Source organism: Tympanuchus pallidicinctus, unplaced genomic scaffold, assembly GCF_026119805.1.
Source record: "Tympanuchus pallidicinctus isolate F22 unplaced genomic scaffold, pur_lepc_1.0 scaffold23, whole genome shotgun sequence".
NCBI classification, from domain to species: Eukaryota; Metazoa; Chordata; class Aves; order Galliformes; family Phasianidae; genus Tympanuchus; species Tympanuchus pallidicinctus.
In genome coordinates this window covers 10,569,072-10,589,626 of record NW_026294740.1, presented here as the reverse complement: position 1 = coordinate 10,589,626, position 20,555 = coordinate 10,569,072, and the positions used below count along the sequence as shown (strand labels likewise).

Below are 20,555 nucleotides of genomic sequence, written 5' to 3'. Positions count from 1 at the left end.
CTTTTTGTTTCGTTTCCCAGGACATACAAAATGTTAGGTTGGATATAACTGCTTCTGTATGCAGTATTCTAGTTCCATCTTGAAGAGATGTGGAAACTTGTACTGCTCTTTGGATGCTGTCAGCCTTTGCCACAGTTCATCTGAATTAACATATGACTCTGTGCTGTTTAGTTAATGGTAAACAGAGAATGGGAAAAGAGCTGTTTGAAAACAGCAAGCAGCATGAAGATGCCTTTCTAGACTCCATGTTTTAAGAATGCAAATGCCTTTTTAAATGAACGTGTAACTTCTCTGTAGGAATAGAAGCATTTGGTGACAAAACACACACACTCTATAGCAAAACTTTCTAATACTGGAGCAGCTTAAAGGAAACGTACAGAACACCAACATCTAATTCTGCAGAGGAATTTTGTGTATTACAGTGGCTAGGTAGATCAGTAATACTAATGTTGTCATTTGATGTAGCAGGGCAAATGAGCAAAAAGACCATCATAATTCAGTGGAGTATGGAGTTTGTAGTAAGTTTTGGACACTGGAAGATAAATACTAGAACATCTGTGACATCTGGTTTCATTTTGCACTTTCACAGAAACCTGTTGTCTTAGTTTCAACTGAGACAGAGTTGTTTTACTTCACAGTATCTAGTAGGGTTCTGTGTGTTTCTGTTTTTTTTTTTCCCCTGAAAACAAAAACAATGTTAATAACACACCAGTGTTTCCAGTTGTTGCTGAGCAGTGCTGTACAGAGCCAAGGACACTTCAGTTTTCTTGGTTTCTCCTACTGTCCTACCAATAAGGGGATGCACAGAGAACTTGGAGGCATAGGGAGTCCGAGGAAATGAGAGGGGACAGAACCAGGACAGCTGACTTAAACTGGCCAAAGGGGTATTCTGTACCATATGATATCATGTGGAAGAAAAGTTTTTAAAGGGGTGGGCGTTCATCTCTTTCTTTTTCTGCTTGGGATCCTCCAGGCAGAGAAGATATAGATTGGCAGGTGGTGAGCAACTGCTTGTGCATCACTTGTTATGCATTCACATATACATAGTCATCAACTATTATTCTTCTTCCTTTTTCTGTCTTACTAAACAGTTTTATCTCAACCAATGAGTTCTACTGTTTTTTTTTCTTGATGCTCTCCCCCACCCCACTGGGAAGAGGAGGAGTAAGCAAATGAGTGTGTGATGCTTAGCCATCTGCTGGGTTAAACCATAACTTCTGGTTTTTGCTTTTTTCTTTCCCTTCTGTAGACTATACTTTTTAATTGTCTTGCTACAGATGATAAAGGTTGGATTTAAGGGAAATGAAACAGCCCAAATGTTCACTACTAAAATCTAGTATAAGTTAAAATCTTGCTTGAGGAAGCAGATGTCTTGAGTGCTGAGGATGATTCTCATTCCACACATCTTTATTTTTTTATTTTCAGCAACCAACGTACGTTCAAGCTCTGTTTGATTTTGATCCCCAGGAGGAAGGAGAGTTGGGTTTCCGCCGCGGAGACTTTATCCAAGTCCTTGACAATTCTGACCCCAACTGGTGGAAGGGAGCCTGCCACGGACAGACGGGCATGTTTCCACGCAACTATGTGACCCCAGTGAACCGGAACATCTAGAGATAAATATTACAGATTATTTAAAGAAACAAGAGAAACAGTAATTACATACAGAGCCTAACTGCAGCCAGTGACCTAAAATCACACGGCGATAAAACCTGAGTCATCTTTCACCGTGAGGTGATCCTCCTTCACAGTGTGGAACTTCAGGGGCTGAAGGGGTTGGGGGGGAGGGAAGAGTTCAACTTACACACCAAAACTTATCAAAAAAGAGAAGAAAAAAAAAACAACAAATAATGAATTTTCAGCTGCTCCTGGGTTACTCCCTTTCATTTACTTAATGTTTCCCCTTGTCCTCTGTCCAGGCATGAAGTTTTAATGCCATTTAAAATTGTAGCCATGCAGTTAAAGGAAAAGGGAGAAACTCTGCTGGTATTTTCTCTCTGCAAATGGTTTATTTGTCATGAAGGGACATGAGAGGAAAACCAAATACACAGTCCTGCCTTTAAAAAAAAAAAAATAATAATTTAAAAAGTCTCTGCTCTTGCCTTCAGCATTCAGCTGCTCTTGCCTGAGAAAGATGAGGTATTGCTCTAATTTTTGTCTCTTCTCCTTTGTCACTTTCTTCTGAAGCTCAGCAGCTTCCAGGCTGAGGAAGGGAGAAGAGTTGTGGATTTCTTTTTTTGAGTCACAGAGTTACTTTCAGAAACTCCAAACTACAACCGAAGTTTGTTATTGCTGTGCTGATAGTCTTTTTGTTTCTTTTCTTAACTGTGTACGGTTGAGCACATTCTGTAATTTTTTCCATAGTGCCTTTCCCTTGGTTGTTTTTTTTTTATTATTATTTTTTAAGTTAAAAGGACAGTCCAGAGCTTTTCAGAGGGCCTTTTTTTCCTGCCTATGTGTAAATAAATACTTCTGGATGGAAGATGTAAAGGAAGGGTGGCTTTGTCAATGGATACCTGAAAAAAATCTACAGATGGAGCTTTGTTCTAAAGATTTAACTTGTTCTTTGACTTTCCTTTTTACAGGGGGGGGAAAAAAAAAGGCATTCCTTGGCAGCTTGGGCTGCTCAAACATGGGAAGCTGAAACCAGAAGCCTCAAAAGATTTAAGAGAAAGGGGAAAGATATGACCAGGGAAAATGAGGAAGAATATTTGGGGGAGGGAAGGTTAAGTGGGGAATTTGAGAAAGAGTAGCCCTGAGATGTCCTACAAAATGTACATTCCGCTGATGGAAAACTATAATGCAGAAAAACCTCCAAGAAACAGTGCTTGAAAACATTTTATGCTATTAGTGAATGTTTCTATGTGATGCATGTAATCAGCCTGTCTCTTTTGCCTGGATAAGGGAGTTATTTGCAGTTGTGTTGCTCTTGAAAAGTGGGGTTGGCATCACTGTTCTCCAGTTTCTCCTCCCTCTTCAGGTCAGTGTTACTGTTAGACTCCCCATTCACAGCAAGCTGTGTGATGACTATAATTCCCACCTTTTCCGATAATGGCCTTCATTGTGGCCATTTGCTCTTTCACCAGAGCAGTGTGACATTGAATTGGATAGAAAGAAATCAAACTGCATTACTCCCTGTGCCAATCTTCAGTTGTGTTATTTTTCCTTTTGAGAGCTACTTGGCTGGATCCCTTCACTCCAACAACGAATCCAGAAGCTGCAGTGGAGAGCTTCTCCTGTCTTGCCTAAGTACAGGCAGTCGTTTGTTGGAGGGTGCCTTTTTTGTACTAAATGTTATGTTTTATTTCTGAGACAAACTCTGCCTTACACTTTAATTTTCCAGCAGATTAAAGAGAGAGCTATCCTGTAGAGCATTACTTTCTCCCCCTCTCTTTGCTAGCTGTCACTCACTTTCTTCCTTCTTCATAAAGTGATTGGAAGAAGAATCTATGGCATTCTATACCTGGACCATTTGATTGTTTCCTTATTTTGGAATTGGTGTATATCATGCAACCTTGCAGACATATGTCTTGTGTGTGTATATATATTAAAAAAAAAAATCAGTGTTTAAATAAAAAAAGGCCTATGTACTTAATCCTTTAACTCTGCAGCAGCATTTGGTAGATAGTAATTAACTGTGAATAATAAATATACATTGAATTCTTCACTTGGGCATTTGTCTGTTATTTCATCTGACCAGAATATAGCTGATAAAGCTAATCTGTAAGTGCTCAGACTTACTGGCATCATGATTGGTTCTCAGCATGCCTACCTAAATTCACTGCTCTTTTGGTCTAAGCCAGCCACAATCCATGTAACTTACACTATTGCAAATAGTAAAGAAAGGGGAAAAGAATTTATTGGTTCACTGTCCAGTAGGAAAGCAGTGAATCTCTTAGCAGAATTTGGAGTGGCACTTAAATACTTCTTCCTTTTTTTTTTTTAAAGCTCTTCCTAACCTGTGGAGCATCCCTGTGGTGCTGACCAATGTAGTAAGGAGGCAGTAAAGAAGAGTGATATGCTAGTTATTTCTGGAGCATCTCGCTGAAGGACAGAGGGAAGGACAAGCTTCTGTAAGAATAGCGGCTTCAGCTCAGACTGCCACGTGAAGGTTTGCTCTGCTTGGTCAGTGCCTTACAGGTCACTTGTTTTCTTGTTGCATAAAGCAATGGAAGTGACGGTTCTAATGAGGTGCTCAGTGTTACCTTTCAGCAGCTGCTACTCTGAATCTGCATCTCCTCCCAGCCTTATGTCCAGACTGTGCCTCTCGGCTAGGCACTGGGTTTTAAAATACGAAAGGAGAACATCTGCTGATTAAACTGTGTTGTAACAATTCCTCTTACTGATGCTCAAATGCAGACGTAGTCAAGATGTACCAATGACTCCATTATTTTCCTATTTGTACCACTAAAGTCAATTTTTAAATAAATGCGTAGTAGGGGTTGTACCTTTGGCACTTCTATTTTACAATGCTGAAGCTGGATCCATGGCTCCGAACTGTTATTCATATTTTGGGCCTCTAGTGAAAAGTTGAGCAAAGCTTGCTTTCCTTCTGATCTAAGGAGGAAAGAAGAATGTTTGTTGCTGCTGTGACGGCACATAGGGAAGAGTTATTTTCCACCTTGGCTGCCCCAGATGCCAAAAACGCTGTAAGTACAAAAACCCACTGTCCCGGCTACCTTTTCGCGGCCCCTACGCTGTTGCTGTTCTCGTGCTGCCTGCTCTGCGCAGCCGTTGCTCTCGTTCGAGAAGCGCAGCGGTACGTGGGGGCGGCCGGGCCGCCGCTCCTCTCCGAGTTGCTGGGGGCCTTGCGGGACTACAACTACCAGCGTGCCCCGCGGCGCGCAGGCGCAGTACGGCGGCCTGCAGGCGGCTAACGCCGGCCTGGGCCCGGCGCAGCTGCGGCCGACGGCTGCGCTCGGATCTGCGTCCCGCGCTGCTCCGGCTTACGATACGGGGCCCGTGGAGCGAGGAGAGGCTGTTTTGGGACGAGGGGGTGTCTGCTGGGGCCCCCGGCCTGAAGAAGGGGTGGGAAGGTGGTGAGGATGTGGGGCTCTTGGCCCTTGGCGTGAGGTGCGGTTTTGGTGTAGGGGGTTTGGGGCCGCAAAGCCCCAGCGCGGGAAAGCGGAGCTCCTACTGACACTGCAGTGACAGCAGGCAGGCATGGTCGGCTATGACCCAGAGGCAAAGTGCGTCTCCACGGTGGAAGCAGCTGCAGCAGGATCAGCATCGGGCTTCGTCACTCGGGTCCTGATCAGCCCTTTGGACGTCATCAAGATCCGCTTTCAGGTACCTGACTTGCTGAGGGACGCGTCTGTCACAGAGCAGAGCTCGCTGTCCTGTGTGACCAAGGTCACCTCAGCCAGGGCAAGATGAATCTGTCTTTGTGGATGCTGCACGTGATTCGAGGCAGTAGGACTGAGCTGAGGCCAGCACTTCTCTTTGTGTAACCTATATGCTTGAATGGCATCTTGTGTTTTTCACAGTTTGTTCTCTTTTCCTCATCTTCTAAACAATCTCGCTTAATGAATTTCTCTATCGTCCTTATTGGCTACTTTAATGTGGTATGCATGTTTCTTGTTCTTCAAAGTCCTGTATAGAAAGTATCCCACTTGGTTCTACATGCGATTTTGAGGGAACACAGAATGTCTTCACTCAGCTTTGGTTGGCCATTGGGGTTGTGAATTTCTGCGTGGGACACTTGAACCTTGTTGAATCGTGATGTGGAATTGAAAATATTTTCTGTTTTCCTCCAGCTTCAAATTGAGCGGCTCTCCTTCAAAACTCCAGGGGCTAAATATCATGGCATCTTGCAGGCTGCACGGCGTATATTCCAGGAGGAGGGGATATTAGCCTTCTGGAAGGGTCACATTCCTGCACAGCTCCTTTCAGTTGGCTATGGAGCAGTTCAGGTAAGATGATACTAGATGGGCCCGGTGTTTGTATGGACATTTTTTCTCTTCAGACTGATAGAATGAGCTGATGCAGAAAGGTCCAGCTTAATAGGACTGATTCAAGACAACTCCAGTCTCAAATATGCGTAGTTAAATAATGTTGGTGTCTTGTTCCTAAGTTAATACTTCCGAGCTTCCTGAACACAGCTTAATTCTGCTTGGCCAGTGTGGAGCAAAGCAAAAGCAATCTCAGTTCACTGAGTACCCTGGTGTCACAGACAAGCCCTGCTTGTTCCTGACACTTCTCGTAACTGTTTTTATGAGCCAAGCATGTGTAGTTCTTTGCTTTGATTCACATTTTCCTAGCAAGCTGTAAGGGCAGTGAAGTCAGTGAGGCTGATGACAGCATTTTGCACAGTGTTGTTATGCTTAATTTATAAGTATTAGCAGCGTGTTTTATGATCTCTGGTTGAAAAAGTAATGAGCAGCATGTATGTAATATAGTAAACAATTTTCATTATATAGAGAGAGCTTTAAAATACGTTTTTTGCAGTTCTAAATGTAAGATGTACAGGAAATATCAGAGATCACAATACCCCAAGCATTCTTCAGGCTGCTCAGTGACTTTTACAAGGCATTCTTTGAGCACATGCTCCAGTAGGTTGCAAATTGAAGAACTTTTGAAGGATAGAGAGAGGAGGTGGTTGTAAGCTGTGGGTGGAGCTCTTAGTAAAATGAAAGAGTGGGAGATCTGCATCAGTGATAAGAAATGACTCCTTGACCTCTGCATGTTTGTTTCTGCAAGTTCATGGCATTTGAAAGCTTGACCAAACTGGTGCACAACATCACCTCATACAATGCCCGCAATTCCTTTGTGCACTTCATCTGTGGTGGACTATCAGCTTGCACAGCCACTGTTGCAGTTCAGCCTGTTGACACACTACGTACGCGTTTTGCTGCTCAGGGGGAGCCTAAGGTATGGTTAAGGATTTGATGTTTGGAATTACAAGCCATAACAGCAGCAATATTTCATTTCTGAGAATACAGGAAGTTTGAAACAGTCTGTGCTAACAGTGGGTCAGCATAAAGGAGAAGTTGCTCTTAGTTTGTGTTGCATGCAGGTTATCCTCCATACTGTTGATATAGCTTCTTTAATTGTGTTTTGCTGATCCTGTTTTTGTTTGACTTCTGACAGGTGATGCAGAAAGGTAAAGTTGTCCTTACAAAGATAACTCAATTTTCATTTTGGCTGTTGGCCAGTTGGAGAAAATAATCCTTAGTCTGTGGTGCTTCACATGTTTGACTTTAGATTTACATGCAGTGAAGTTTAAGTCATGATGAGGATGATAATTGATGCCTTTTACCTGTGTTTCTTAATCTTACTTATGCAACAGTTGGTCTCCATGCTGATTAGGTCTGTAATAATTAGACACACATGAATTTGTATTGGAACCGTTTCTGGTTTTTGTTTTAGCTTGCAGTAGAATCACAGTATGTATTGTCTGAATTCTGTTTCAGGAGCAAGCTGAGCTGTTAAATAGCAAATTAAATAATTACATCAATGCTTCAAGTGGTCTCAATCCACAGCTCAGCCTTGTGCCTCATTTGTTTCCCTCAGAAGCATGGCTTAGATGTGGGATTCATTGTCAGCCCAGGCTCTAGTGCAGACCTAACAATCTGTTCGTTCAAATAGTCTAAGTTAGGCATAGGCTTAAGTTGTCAGCTTATTTATAAGAGCCACAAGGGTTTAGCTGAGAATACTGCATGAAGATAGACGAAATCATTTTGTTCATTGCACTGTGCTGAAAATCAGTCAGTTGTATTTTAGGCAAAAGGAAGTTCTTATACTCTTTACTTACAAGTATCCTAACCCTTGATTTTGCTGTTTCTAAGCCTCTTTCACTGGCAAGTCAATGTCTTCTGTGTTGTCCAGATCTATCAGAACCTTCACCATGCAGTGATGACCATGTACCAGACAGAAGGGCCTCGGACTTTCTACAGAGGTCTGACCCCTACAATCATTGCTGTCTTCCCATACGCTGGTTTCCAATTCTCTTTCTACAATATTCTGCAACAGTTTTCAGAACGGATGATTCCAGATGAAGGAAAAGAAGGAGGTAAGTACTTAACATAATTAAGTCTGTGATATTAAAAGAAAGTAATCGTAAATGTTGTTTAGGGGGACTGACATAAGCTCAGTATTCATTCCTATCAACTTTTTGTATACAACCTCTTAAAAGCATCTAAATTCCCCATCTCATTCGTAACCCTGCAGGGATACTCCAGATGTATGTGGAATTAATTTTTTAAGCACCTTTTTGAATGGTTTCGAATGGTCATGAAGGAAATGTAACTAGATGGGAAAGTGAAGTGTCAGCAGCCCAAGGTGCTTTTTCTTGAGCTGGTGGCTGTTTCTTTCGTGCATTGCCACTTGGTAGGTCAAAATCATAAATTAATGTAATCAGTGTAGGTGAGCTGTTACACTCTGGCTCCAGAGTGGGCATTGGGACCCCAGTGTGGAAGAATATAGATTGAGGTTCAGTGGTCAAACTATGCAGAAAAAATGGTGTGACTTCACAGTGTTTCTGGCCTTCCTTCTTTTAAAAAGCATTTTAATTTACTTTTAATAACTTTTCAATCTGAGGTCACTGCTAATCCTCTTTTCTCCCTCTTTGCTGTGTTTTCCTCTTTCTGCTTCTCAGGCAATGTTAAAAACCTTGTTTGTGGCAGCTGTGCTGGAATCATCAGTAAAACCCTCACTTACCCTTTTGACCTGATCAAAAAACGACTGCAAGTGGGTGGCTTTGAGCATGCCCGAGCAGCCTTTGGGCAGGTAAGAAATGTTTGAATTCTCTATTTTTCATTCATCTGGATTCACATCAAGACAATCCAGAGCCCATTCATCACTGCAGAGAAGTGATGATTCATTAGAAGTACTTGTTGTCTTTGTATCTGGTTGGCAACTTTCTAGCTTCTGTGAGCTAAGCACTGTTCTCACTTCATACTGGGAATAGCTACTTGAATAAATTGGATTATTTTCTTACATTGTCCAGCATACCTGTGTTCTGCCTTGTCAACCATCTTCATCAGCTAGGCTGTCTTGGAGCTGAGGATGAGTTGTAAAAACAAAGGGGTTTTATTTTCCTTTATTCTTCTACTTGCCACCTGATTTTGTGATTTGGAACCAAAAAGGTGACTGAGAATTATGCTAGCTTTATGCTGGGGTCACCTGTCTCTCGGGATCATTTTCTGAAATTAATGTTTTGCTGCAAGGAATGGGATTCAAAGTATACAAAGCATACATTTTATGTACCAGAATGTCCTGAAATTCAAAGCAAATTAAATACTTCTGGCATTCCTTATCCCTGCTCATCACATCTGGAAATACGCTTTAAGGCAACCACAGATCTTTCAAGAAGCTATCTATGTTTTTCCCTGAGAAGTAGTTGTTTCCTTTTTTCCTTCAAATTCCCTGGGTCTGAAAAGCAAATCAGCCTGTATTTGAAGAAACTCTTGAAATCTTAACATATTACACTTGATGCTTCTTTTCTTCTGGTGAGGTACAGTGTTTGTTCTTAGCATTGATGTGTCACAGTATTAAACCTTTGTGGTATGATATGATGACGTGCAGCTGGTTAATTTATAGACTTCTAAATGCTGTAGATGTGTTTTTCTTCTGTCAGAGAACTGAGAAGTTGTCCCTTCTTAGAGAGTGAAGGAGATGGAAACCAATAGCAGCACAATCTGAAATAAGTGCTTCACAAACTTGCACCATAAGTAATGCATGCCATTGTAGCATAAAGATTTTATGGACCTTCAGTTAAAACAATCTACTTAAGCCATTGCTGATGCAAAATATATAGTTTCCCTCTACCAGCACTCTTAACAAACTGATTCTCTGAAATTTTCAGTTATTTATAATAAAAGAAAAGCATCTCTAGGCTGCATGTCTAGATTATGTTTTTCTGTGGTATAATCTGGGAATTTCTGTTGCTTTTGCAAGTAGGCTGTCCTGGATTTCTTTTTTTAACCTTGTGCCATTCTTTCCCAGGTGCGGATATACAGGGGTCTCCTGGACTGCATAAGGCAGATCATGCGAGAGGAGGGCCCTGGTGGATTCTTTAAGGGCCTTTCACCCAGCTTGCTGAAGGCTGCTGTCTCTACTGGTCTCATCTTCTTTACTTATGAGCTGTTCTGCAGCCTGCTGTGTGCCCTTAAGAATGCTGACAGCCCCAAGAGGAAGGGAGGCTGAAAGGGGCATGTGTTTTGTCTACCTAGTGGTCTCCTGCAAGAGGGAAACTGAAGGCTTTGCTCTGTCTTTATCATGTTGGAAATGTCAGAGCACCCAGAACTCCTCTAGCCCGTAGGAAATTGTGTCCTGTGTCCAAGCAGGGGATGAAGGTGACTGCAGTTGTGCTAAATGCACTGAATTGCTTTACTGGAAGCTGTTATAGAGAGCACTTCTTTGTTCTGTCTCCCCTGATACCAATGTGCGTTTAGTGAGGAGGGCAGCCAAGCATACAACTAACTACCTGGCACAGCCTGTGCTCTGACAAGACACTTGGTAAACTGGGTGAGTGCTTGTGCTTGCCGTGGGTCACAGACGGGTCCTGGACAGCTGGTGCTGCCTCACCAACATAGCGCCGCTTAATGCTGCATTTGCACAACTTTATTTTCTTCCTTTCGGCCTGCTCTTCACAGCTTATTCTTTTCTCTGTTGCACAGGCAGATCTGCACCAGATTTGAAAAGACAGCTAAAACCACTTCAGCATACACAGATGCTTGGTTTTCGTTTCCTTTGCTGACGGTCGTTTTTTTCTCGATTACAGCTTGCTGGCTGTGCCAGTTGTAAACACAGCATCTTCTAGTGGATCGTGCTAACTCGAGCTTGTTCTCCCTTTACCTCTGGTCAGCTTGATTGTATCTTAAGTGCCAATTTCTCTTCTGGCATGTCTTTTCTCTCAAGATTTTGCATTGCCTTGGTTGTGCTTTTTACAAATAAACCCAAAGGGAGAAGAACCCCACTCTGTGAGGTTTCAACGCACAAGCCCAATTCTTACTTCATAGTTTTTTGTTTCCCTGCTGCAATGAGGTGGGTGAACAAGTGCTTTGTAGATTTAATTTAGACTATGTTGGAACGGTGAAGGAAAGTCCAGTGGAAACTATGCTAGAGTCTTTTTTTAAAAACAGTTTCCTGTGACATTTTTACAATCATCAGGGTGTTAATCCCAAATGGTCTGGTCAAATTCCAGCATGACCAATTCCATTCTGTTGATACGAGCTTCTCAAGCGATTTTGATTGCATATCAGTGTTACTTATCCTGAGCTATTGTGAGAGGCTCTTTTTAAAAAGCAGCTGTTTCACTGGTGGATGAGATATCCAGTGAAATTCTTACTGCAGATGATTTTGAGAGCTATATAAAATTTGAGTCACTGTGCATTGTCAGATAGGAGGCTGATATATGAGCCTCTAAAGAGGAGTTTTAAATGCATGCATTAAGAAAATGGGCATGAAAATGCTGACAAGTTTTCTCAGAGTTCCTCAATCCCACTGGCATTTTCCTGTGTTACATAGGCTCTAATGAGGTCTCCTCAAAATGTGCTTTAAAATATTTTGCCTTTGTTTACTGTTTATCTGTTATTCTTGGAAGGCATCATAGCCCATAATGACTTGGCGTACATCATAACCGGTCATGAACTGAGCCTCATGACATCCTTCAAAACAGACATAGGTTGGGGTTGTTACTGTTTTTTTGGCTACTGGTAGAGAGGAATGCTATAGCAAGTACAGAAAAGTTTCCATGCTGACTTAGACCTCCATACCCCCATAGGAAATCCGGAGCCATCTGTCCTATTTAAACATTACAGGACTCTTGTTTTCTGTGAAAGAGTTCAGATGCACACAATAGAGGTAAACTGGGTAGGAACTCAGCAGTGAGAAATGTAAGCTCTGGAACAGAGGATGATTTTCTTTGGTTGTCACAGAGGCAAAGAATAAAGAGCACAAAACTGCACTCTGTTAAGATTATGTCCCTTGAATGTGCTGTGGGGCTTGAGGTCATTCAGGCAAACTGCTTCAGGGTGTGTAGTGCTTGCCTGCTCCATGGAAGGGGCAGCAATGGAGAGCATAGGGCAGCCTCTTGTCCCTCGGATAGATTTTCTCCGCAACGCATGATTTGCTTCCAGCAGGTGTCAGTGTTTAAGTTACGTCAGTCCAGCCTGGGCTCTGTAAGAGGCTCTCCTCGGGCAGAGCTTTGGCATGCGACCTGGTTTATACGTCCGTCATGGGGGCCGTTAGGCATAAATGTTAGAGGCTCATAAAGGCAGCTGATCTTTCAGTGAGTGGAGGAGAAAGAGGTGACAACCTCAACTGTACAATATTGGAATTTGCACCTAACCATTGCTTTGGTCAGCAGCATCTGTCCATGAGGAGTTTGAGATGTGCACGTGACAGACTGAGAGTTGCTGTTGGGGAACCACTGTAATGGCAATGTTACTTTAGGGAGTAAGAGCCGTGTAATGCAAAGAACTGTGGTAGCTCTTCTTTCTGATGCTGCCCAAGCAAAACCCATGAACACCATTTGAAACAAAATTTCCTAGAACCGGAAGAACGGGAGATAGCTGTAGTCCCCTGGTTCTTCTGTACAACAGAACAGATTATCTCTTAAAAGTTTTGCAGTTCAGTGCAGATCCAAGTGAACCCTGCGGTGGGTGACTTGCTGTGAGACCACCAGAGTCCAACTGTTGGGATAGCTGGGATTCACTGATGTAACCCTGTCAGTAGGGATTTGTGTAGCCTGAAATTCACCTCTCAAGCGCTTGGCTGTTGTACTTGTTTTCCTCCAGTGCCTTCTATTGTGATAATGTCCAAAAGCACTTAGGCAGAGCATTACATCTCAGCTGGATGTGGCTCTGAGCAGCCTGGTCTGGTAGTTGGTGACCCCACGCATGTCAGGACAGTTGAAACTAGATGATCGTTGTGGTCCTTTTCAACCCAGGCCATTCTACGATTCTGGGATTGCACAAAGCACACTGTGGCAATGGGGGTCCACCATACCTGCCTGAAATGGGAGAGCCCTTACGCACAAATTCTGTGATGGATGCACTGTCTCCTTTAGCACTGACCATCTCTGAGTTCCTAGATGGTTGTATGGGTGCTCATCCAGTAGCATCATCTTTAAAAATAAATGAATGTTTTACAGTTGGTTCTGGAATTGACTGTTTTTAATTTGCATTTAAGCTGTTATTGTGATGCAGAACAATAATTCTCTCTGTTGTCTGGGTAGATCTTTTGCAGCTGCTGTCATCTGAAGGCACGTGAGCACAAAGTGCTTAAAGCATGTGGCTACCTTCATAAAGACAAGACATTAAATACTTCGTTGTGCTCGTGTCTGGCTGCAGTTTCTCATTCCTTCCCTTCCGGTCAGTGTGTGCAGTTGGACCCTGCACGATTGCCGGGGCAGGAGCTGCTTCCTGGGAGCCATTGGCAGGCAGAGCTGTGCTATCCTCTCTGCACTGAGTATCGCTGGGAACTGCACAAAACAGTCACAGCCAGGGCTTTGTCTTGAGCCGCAAATCCACGGTGAAGGATTTCAGGCTTTGTTTTCAGCCAGGCCACACAATGCTGCAGAAAATGTTCCAAACTGCTCACTCTGCATTTCCTCTGGCTGTTTTCCATTTTCAGCGTTCTGGCTGCATTGCTGTCTGGTAAAAGCTGCAGTAACACCAAGAGCTGAATGAGCTTCCCGACCTGAGAGAAAAAAAACTGTGTGCTCCGTCTGAGTTAAACTGCATTCAGCAAGCTCTTGAAAGCGTGAGGTGTTTAATCTCCTTTTCCATGAATTTTCATACTAATTTTTATACTCGGCAGCAAGCAGCACCACAGCAGGGGCTTGGAGCTGCTCTGCTGCAGCTCACCCTGACGTGAATGGGGAATAAGCGCGATTCTCACCCGGAGCTCGGCGAGACGAGGCGCGATGAGGTGAGCGCGGCCCTCACAGCACCGGGAGGGGTGAGGTGGGATCTCGGGGGCGGCCGGCGGTGCTGGGGGGTTCCCGGGGAGGAGCGGCGCCGGCCCCGCCCCGCCGTGGCCCTGCGCTGCCGGCTGTGGCGCTGCAGGCGCTCGCCCGGCCCGGCCCTCGCCCTGCCCCCTCCCGCCCTTCCCCGTCTCGGGCGAGGAAATGACCTAAGAGGAAACCTGGGGCGGTGTCGGCGCGGCGGGTCCGGGGCGCCGCGGTGATGGCGCTGCGTTCCGCGGTCCGCCCTGCGCAGCCTCGGAGGCTGGAGGAGCAAGGGGCGGCCCGGCAGGTCGGTGCGGCCGCGCCCCGTCCTCCCCCCCCCCCCCCTCCCCGCGCCCTGCCAGGAGCTCCCCGGGACCGTCCAACCCCGTTCTGTCCCCGGGGCCGCTGGGCCTGAGTGAGGGTTGGGAGTCCGGCGACTAGGAGGTGGTGTCGGGACCGGGCGACACTGGGTGCTCCGGACGGCCGCGGGTGGCCACGGCTCGGTGGTGGGAAAGGAGGCTCACTGCTCTCTTCCCCGCCGCTGTGATGGTTCGCACCTGGCGGGGTACCGGGCCCTGGTGCTCACCCCAACCACATCCCTCCAGATCGCACTAAGATGGCTTATCACGGTGTGGTTTCGGTAGGATACTTGGAGATAACTGTGCTAAGGGCACTGCCGCCAGGCTGACAGACCAAGCGGAAAGATCTCACTCTGGTGCTGCTTTTATGCTCACGCCTTTCAGGTTGCTCTGGGCAGGGTTACTTGGCGCTGCACAAAGTTCCGTCCCCGAGGATCCCGTGAAGCTCTCGGGGAGGCAGTGGGCGGTGACGGCGCAGACGCTGCCAGACGGGCTCAGATTTGTGCTGCCTCACTGCCCTGCCACGCTTTGGCTAGGTTTTCGCCATGGGCTGTGCTGTCAGCAGGACGTGGGCCTGCCGGTGAGCTCAGGCTGCCATGAAGAGCGGTTTGAGTGCAGGTACACGGAGAGAGAACAGTGCAAATAGGGGACAGCTTAGATTGGAAGGGGTCTTCCTGCTGGACACGGTGTAGGGGTGCCCAGCTGTTCTGAATCCATCTGGGAGGAAACTTTAGTGCAGTCTGGAGGTAAGTAATGGTATGCAGAGGAAAGCTGTGAGTGCTGTTGGCTTGTGGCAGCCCCGATGGGGCAGGGTCTGCCCTGGGCCTCCCTAAAAGGCACCAAGGAGGGCAGACCTGGGCCTCTTCTGTGCCAGCAAGCTTTGCTGAATGGTGTGGGTTGTTAATGTGTTGTGCCACAGCTTTGTGGGAAGGAGAGCATCCGTCAGTCAGGCTGTTTGTGATCCGTCAATGCGCCTCTAAAGGGCAACAAGCTCTTCAGCTTTAATTGTGGAAGGGACCTTTTGCACAGAGCAGTGAGCAACAGATGAGGAATTTCAAAGAGCTGGCAAAACTAATTTGTTAAATTGCCTTCTCCCTGTTTGTGCTGCAGGTCTGGTAGCCTGGCATTTTTCATCCTGCAGAATGTCTTGTGTGTGTCAGAGGAAACCCTGCCTCTGTGCCGTGTCTACCCTCTTGCCATCTTTGCTGCCTCACAAACCAGCAACAAATTAATCTAGAGATTATTCAACACTGTAGAGAGCTGCAAAAGGATGAGATAGAAGCCGTGCTGGAATTTGGCTGAACATTTTCCGGTGTTCTGCTGTGTTCTGGCAGTTGAAGGGACCTCATTCCGTTGCAGGAGGAGAGTGTAGATTGGATTGCTTAGGTGTTGGTTTTGAATCTTCCCAGGCTTTGTGTGAAATCATCTGAATTGCTGTTTCAAAGGCACAAAAGAGTGGCTGCATGGAGTGCTCCTGCATAAGTACTTCTCCTTGGTGTAACCACAGGGAAGCCTTCTGGACGAAGACAGTTATTTTGGGGGATTGATTTGGTGTGCTGTCCTTAAATCTGCAAATCAATAGACTGATTTTCACATCAGAAGAATGTAAGATGCAGCCCAAAAGTTCCTTGTCATAAGCTAGTAGGAAGCAAGACTTAAACAAATGTGGGAATTGGTCTTTGCCCAGACTTAGGGCTGGAGCTGGATGCTGTATTAACAGGATACTTCTTATTGTCTGGAGGGCTGAGGTAGAAGTCTGGGCTCCAGGACTGGATGGGACTTGCCAGGCTAGGTGGAGGTCTGGGCTCTCTGGCCAACTAAGTCCTGTTTGCTCTTTTCACAGGGGCTGCTGCTAGCACATCTGTTCCCCTGATTCTTGCTGTTGGAGGAAGCCAGTCATGGGGGAAACAGGCAAAGAAGAGTATAAAATACAGTCGTTTGACATTGAGACTCAGAAGCTGCTGAAAACAGCACTCAAAGGTCAGCAGGTTTTTTCTAGCTTTTCTGCCACACACAGCTTGGCTCACTGGTGTGGCTAGATACTTGGGCCCCTTCTGCTGTCACCAATTGCTAAGTGTAGAAAAGCTGTTTCATAAACGCTGTTGATACGGGACTGAATCCCTCCAGGAGGTTCTTTGTTCCCTGCCTCTTCTCTCCCACCTCTACCTTATTGTTGAATCATGGGCTAGCTGTTCAAATCCAGGTTCTCAGAGGACCATGCTCATCATAGTGCTTTTCTCTCATCACTGGTGCCTTCTTCTCTTGTTCTCACTCAGCATCTCTCTTCAGATCTTGCCCCTCACTCTTCTCTCTGTGCCCAGTTTCTGCACCCTGTCCCCCAGTGTCTCCTGCTCACAGGTCATGTCTCTATTCAAAGCCTGGTGGGAATTTGCTTATCTGTCTGCCACTAGCCCAACTTCAAAGCAGTGCTGGGACTTCAGATACAGATCAACTTCTTGCCTCCCTTCATTACCATGTTTTTCTCCATCACTTTTGCATCTTTATGGCTGTATCCAGCCTGAAAAGTCTGTGCAGTTGTTGGAGGTGGTATCTCCAAAGCAGATGGTGTGCAAGAGGGACTGTGGGAGTGAGCATGAGTTTTTGTACCATATGACATAGTTGTATGGTGCTCCATGCCAACCTTGGTTGCTTCCCAGGTATCTTGGAGCAAGCAAGGCACAAGAAATATTGGATCCAGACAGTATTTCTCCCCTCTACAGACCCCAGCAATGTGGACCTGGACAAAGTGGCCAATGTTATAGTTGACCAGTCCCTCAAAGACTGTGTGTTCAGCAAAGAGGCAGGGCGCATCTGCTACACCATCATCCAGGTAAGAGATATTTGTGTCTAGACAGTAAAATGCTGCTAACCTGTGCTAGGCCAGGACATCTTCTAGCCCTGCACTCTGACTCTTCAGCTAGCATCTCCCTTCTTCCACTTGGCCCCTGCACTGGCAGGATACAGATGTGCAGCTGGTGGGTGCAGACAGCTGCAGCCTTTCTATGTCTCTGGGCATCACAGGAGGGTATCGGGATGGTCCTGCAACATCCAAATCCCTATCCCCCCTGCCCCTCTCTGCCCCAGTTTCATCCCTCCATCCTGCTTTTGTGGGGTCTTAGGCAGAGAGCAAACAGGTCGGCCAGAGCATCTTCCGGAGGAGCCTGCTGAACCGGCTGCAGCAGGAGTACAAGGACAGAGAGGATTTGCGCAACCGGTCGCTGCAGGCGTGGATCTGCTACGTCACATTCATCTGCAACATCTTTGACTACCTGAAGGTAAGGAGCCAGAGCAGGAGTACCTGGCTGAAGGGTACCAGAAGGGCCCAGGGTAGAAGTGTCAAATGTGTGTTACAACATCCCAGGGCCATAGCTCAGCAGAGTGGGACCAAAGCCAGTTCTCAGAATGAGGATGCTCCCAGGTTATTGCTACATACGAGCAAGTAATCAGCCTTGAAGAGGCAGAGATGGCTCTGGGGACAGTCACAAAGTCTGAGCTACTGTGTTTCATACCTGGTGTTTGAAATCCCCTCATTTAACCTGCTCTGAATATCCTAGATCAAACTAGTTGCTGTTAAGTCTAAGGGTAACTGCATTTTGTTTAGTCACTTAGGTGATCAAATAATTTCTAACCCACATAATAATGGAATTTATCTGCAAGCCTTTGCTGCAGTGTGTGCTTTAGATGCCTGCTTGGTGTGGATGTAAAAGTGATGCAATTCCTGCAGGCAGGAAGAATGCTGATACAAGAAGCGTATTTCCCATAACTACCTGTTTACATTTAAAAATAGATGTTTCCTCATCGCTTGTTGAGTTTCTGTGGCTGTTGGAGAGTCAAAAGTCTGGTTTTCTATGTAAATAACACCATTACTGCATTTGGCAGCACAGTTTTTTTCCCTTCTTTGAAATGCAGCAAGAGAAGAATTATCTAAAATAGCCGAAGAGACTCTTCCCCTTCTGCCACCAAGCTGACAATAGCTCCTGCCTCTTTACAGGTGAACAACATGCCCATGATGGCTTTGGTGAACCCTGTTTACGACTGTCTGTTCCGACTAGCACAGCATGATAGCCTGCAGAAGGAAGAAGAGGTGAGGAGGGTTGGTCATGTACCCTTTGTTCAGTTAAGGACAAGCAAAAAGCACAGCTCTGGGGGGTGAAGAGAGCATTAGGGCCAGGCAGGAGCCTTACTCCCCATTACGTGCTGGAAGGAAACCTACTGGACAAGAGGGCTTGCACTGCAGAAAGAAGCAGGATGGAGGTGCTAATTGTGGCTCCTTTGCCCATGCTACACATCCTTCTCTTGCATAGCTTTTTTTTCCCTGTGGCTATGTCATTACTGGCTGCAGACTGCTGCAGAGACCCAGCAGCACAGCCAATCCTTGAGATAAGGGATGTCTAGCATTCTGCAAGTTCATCTCCCGTCATACAAGAAAAACGTAACTACTGTCTCTTATTTTCACAGAAAGCAGCTGCTTTTCTGGCAACCCCAGTTGCTGGACATCTGGAAAAGCAGCTGTCAGACTGATCTACTGGGGCACTGCAGCCATGGGAGGTGATGGCAGATACTGCAGTGGCTGCCTGCCTACAGAGTTTTTGTGTGTGTCCTGCAGGTCTCAGTGACATGCACAATGTTTTGTGTAGCTGCTGCTCATCCGTCTGGGCCTGCAGAGCTGATGCTGTGCCAAATGCCAGCAGGCTCCAGGCTCTTCTGGAATTTATCTTTATATGTGTCTGGTCAGCATATAAAAGTGCAGAAACATACTCAGGGCATGTTTGAGCTGCCCATGGACTACTGTAAAGTGTATGAGCCCTTGGATGGGGCCCTTTGTTGTTTTTTTTTTTTCCTCAGCACAAATCTCCCATCCCTGTGATTCACTGACTTACCCCTCCTAGCCAAAGATTCAGTCTGTGCCCATTTCCTGTACATCTCCTGACTTTCTAGGATTTCTAGAAAGCGTTCCACCTATTTCCCTCTGTTCTTACTCCAGCTTCTGCCTTCGGTCTTGCCAACTCGTTCTGCATCCTGCAGAAAGGTAAAACCGTTAATGGTTCATTTTTCTGGCAATTTTGCTCACAAGGTAGGGGATTTCAGGATGTGTTTTCCCAGCACTTTCCAGACATTCAGCCTTCTGGATCACAGCAACTTGAGGGAACAGAACTGTCACCTCTTGAAAATTCAGAGCAGAAGGAGCAGCATGAGTCGATCCAGAAGTGACTGATGGGGCCTCCAGTGATACGCCAAAGTTCTTAATTCCTTTGTACTCAACCATCTCCTTCTCTTCCCTCTGAAGGTGGACTGCTTGGTCCTACAGCTCCACCGCATTGGTGAACAGCTGGAGAAGATGAACTCCCAGCGGATGGATGAGCTCTTCTCACTCCTTCGAGATGGCTTCCTTTTACAGGAGGGGCTCAGCTCCCTGTCACAGCTCCTGCTGCTGGAGATCATTGAGTTTCGGGCTGCTGACTGGAAGATGACAGATGCTGCCCAGAAATATTATTATAGCGAAGTGACAGATTAAGCCCTCTACAGCAGAGGTGGAGAGATGTCCACAGCACTTTCACCAGCAAGCTTCATACCAAGTTTGAATTTCTTTTCTTTTTTTAAGCACTTCTTGTAAATAGGATTTATCCTGGCTAAAGCCTCTGGGTATTTAACTGTCATCTATCAGTCTGTGACCGGTGCTAGCCTGATTTTGGATATTTAGGCAGGGGGGCACACTGAAACCAGCAAGTTCTTCCACTCATTTTGTTTAATGATGGTCTGCTGCCAGCAGAAGGCAAGGAAGGCTTAAACCAGCATTTTATACAAGTATTAAGGAAAGCTGAGAGCATGGTGGTTGAGCCAAGAGCCAACACTGCTGAGGGAGGCAAAGGAGAAATATTTCACAGCTCACAGTCCCAGACCAGGTTGTTTAGGAAAAGTTATAGAAAACACTGTGGTCAGATACATCACAAATAGCTCGCCAAATTGCTGCTTTCCACTGATTACTTCCAGTCTCTGCATAGGTGTATGACTGTGGGTTATTAGCTACCAATATCTGCTGGCATCTTCAGCAGGATAAGGGTTCTTGAGCACATGTAGCTAGAAACAAGTTTTTTTAATATGTTTTATACAGTAACTGTTCTGGGTCTTTTCAAAATCTATTAAGGTTCAAGTATGGTATGTTTGTATATGGTATGAGAATAAGAATGGGGAAGGAAGAAAGAAAACAAAATAGTCTATTGGGTGTCTTTTGTAATAAAAGTTTTCCACTAACATGTGCCCTGCTTTCTCTCTGAGCATCTGCTGAGATGTAAGCAATACTAAAA

General features: G+C 45.5%; 3 protein-coding genes across 9 annotated transcripts in view; all 3 read left to right on the top strand.

Moving 5' to 3' along the window:
* The window catches only part of GRB2 (growth factor receptor bound protein 2), a 36,120-nt gene extending 33,535 nt beyond the window's left edge, over positions 1 to 2,585 (top strand). Inside the window, exon 6 of one of the 2 annotated variants that reach the window (XM_052687892.1) lies at positions 1,426 to 2,585. In XM_052687892.1, the coding sequence (XP_052543852.1) occupies positions 1,426 to 1,611 (186 nt within the window). In that variant the 3' untranslated portion in view covers positions 1,612 to 2,585. The remainder of the gene's footprint in view (positions 1 to 1,425) is intronic. The other variant, XM_052687894.1, reaches the window with a different exon arrangement.
* Positions 2,586 to 4,859: 2,274 nt separating this feature from the next.
* Positions 4,860 to 13,281, top strand: SLC25A19 (solute carrier family 25 member 19). Of its 5 annotated transcripts, none has more exons than XM_052687886.1 (7): positions 4,860 to 5,036; positions 5,155 to 5,286; positions 5,754 to 5,909; positions 6,697 to 6,867; positions 7,825 to 8,008; positions 8,594 to 8,724; positions 9,943 to 13,281. In XM_052687886.1, exons 2-7 carry the CDS (start codon positions 5,161 to 5,163, stop codon positions 10,141 to 10,143), a joined length of 969 nt encoding a protein of 322 aa, XP_052543846.1. In that variant the 5' UTR covers positions 4,860 to 5,036; positions 5,155 to 5,160; the 3' UTR covers positions 10,144 to 13,281. The 5 variants fall into 5 exon arrangements, with proteins under 5 accessions (XP_052543846.1, XP_052543843.1, XP_052543842.1 ...); XM_052687883.1 differs by having other exon boundaries at positions 5,152 to 5,286; XM_052687882.1 differs by having other exon boundaries at positions 4,860 to 5,070.
* A 779-nt stretch (positions 13,282 to 14,060) lies between these two features.
* MIF4GD (MIF4G domain containing) lies at positions 14,061 to 20,502 on the top strand. Of its 2 annotated transcripts, none has more exons than XM_052687891.1 (6): positions 14,061 to 14,198; positions 16,094 to 16,230; positions 16,971 to 17,080; positions 17,370 to 17,525; positions 18,242 to 18,334; positions 19,538 to 20,502. In XM_052687891.1, exons 2-6 carry the CDS (start codon positions 16,149 to 16,151, stop codon positions 19,763 to 19,765), a joined length of 669 nt encoding a protein of 222 aa, XP_052543851.1. In that variant the 5' UTR covers positions 14,061 to 14,198; positions 16,094 to 16,148; the 3' UTR covers positions 19,766 to 20,502. The 2 variants fall into 2 exon arrangements, with proteins under 2 accessions (XP_052543851.1, XP_052543850.1); XM_052687890.1 differs by having other exon boundaries at positions 16,908 to 17,080.
* The last annotated feature ends 53 nt before the right edge of the window (positions 20,503 to 20,555 follow it).

Bases quoted from the DNA above. Each gene is read 5' to 3' on its own strand.
- SLC25A19 (XM_052687886.1), top strand. From the start codon at position 5,161: ATGGTCGGCTATGACCCAGAGGCAAAGTGCGTCTCCACGGTGGAAGCA. The intron at 5,287-5,753 runs GTACCTGACTTG...GTTTTCCTCCAG, and splicing joins TCATCAAGATCCGCTTTCAG to CTTCAAATTGAGCGGCTCTC. The intron at 8,725-9,942 runs GTAAGAAATGTT...ATTCTTTCCCAG, and splicing joins CCCGAGCAGCCTTTGGGCAG to GTGCGGATATACAGGGGTCT.
- MIF4GD (XM_052687890.1), top strand. From the start codon at position 16,149: ATGGGGGAAACAGGCAAAGAAGAGTATAAAATACAGTCGTTTGACATT. The intron at 16,231-16,907 runs GTCAGCAGGTTT...GTTGCTTCCCAG, and splicing joins GCTGAAAACAGCACTCAAAG to GTATCTTGGAGCAAGCAAGG. The intron at 17,526-18,241 runs GTAAGGAGCCAG...GCCTCTTTACAG, and splicing joins ACATCTTTGACTACCTGAAG to GTGAACAACATGCCCATGAT.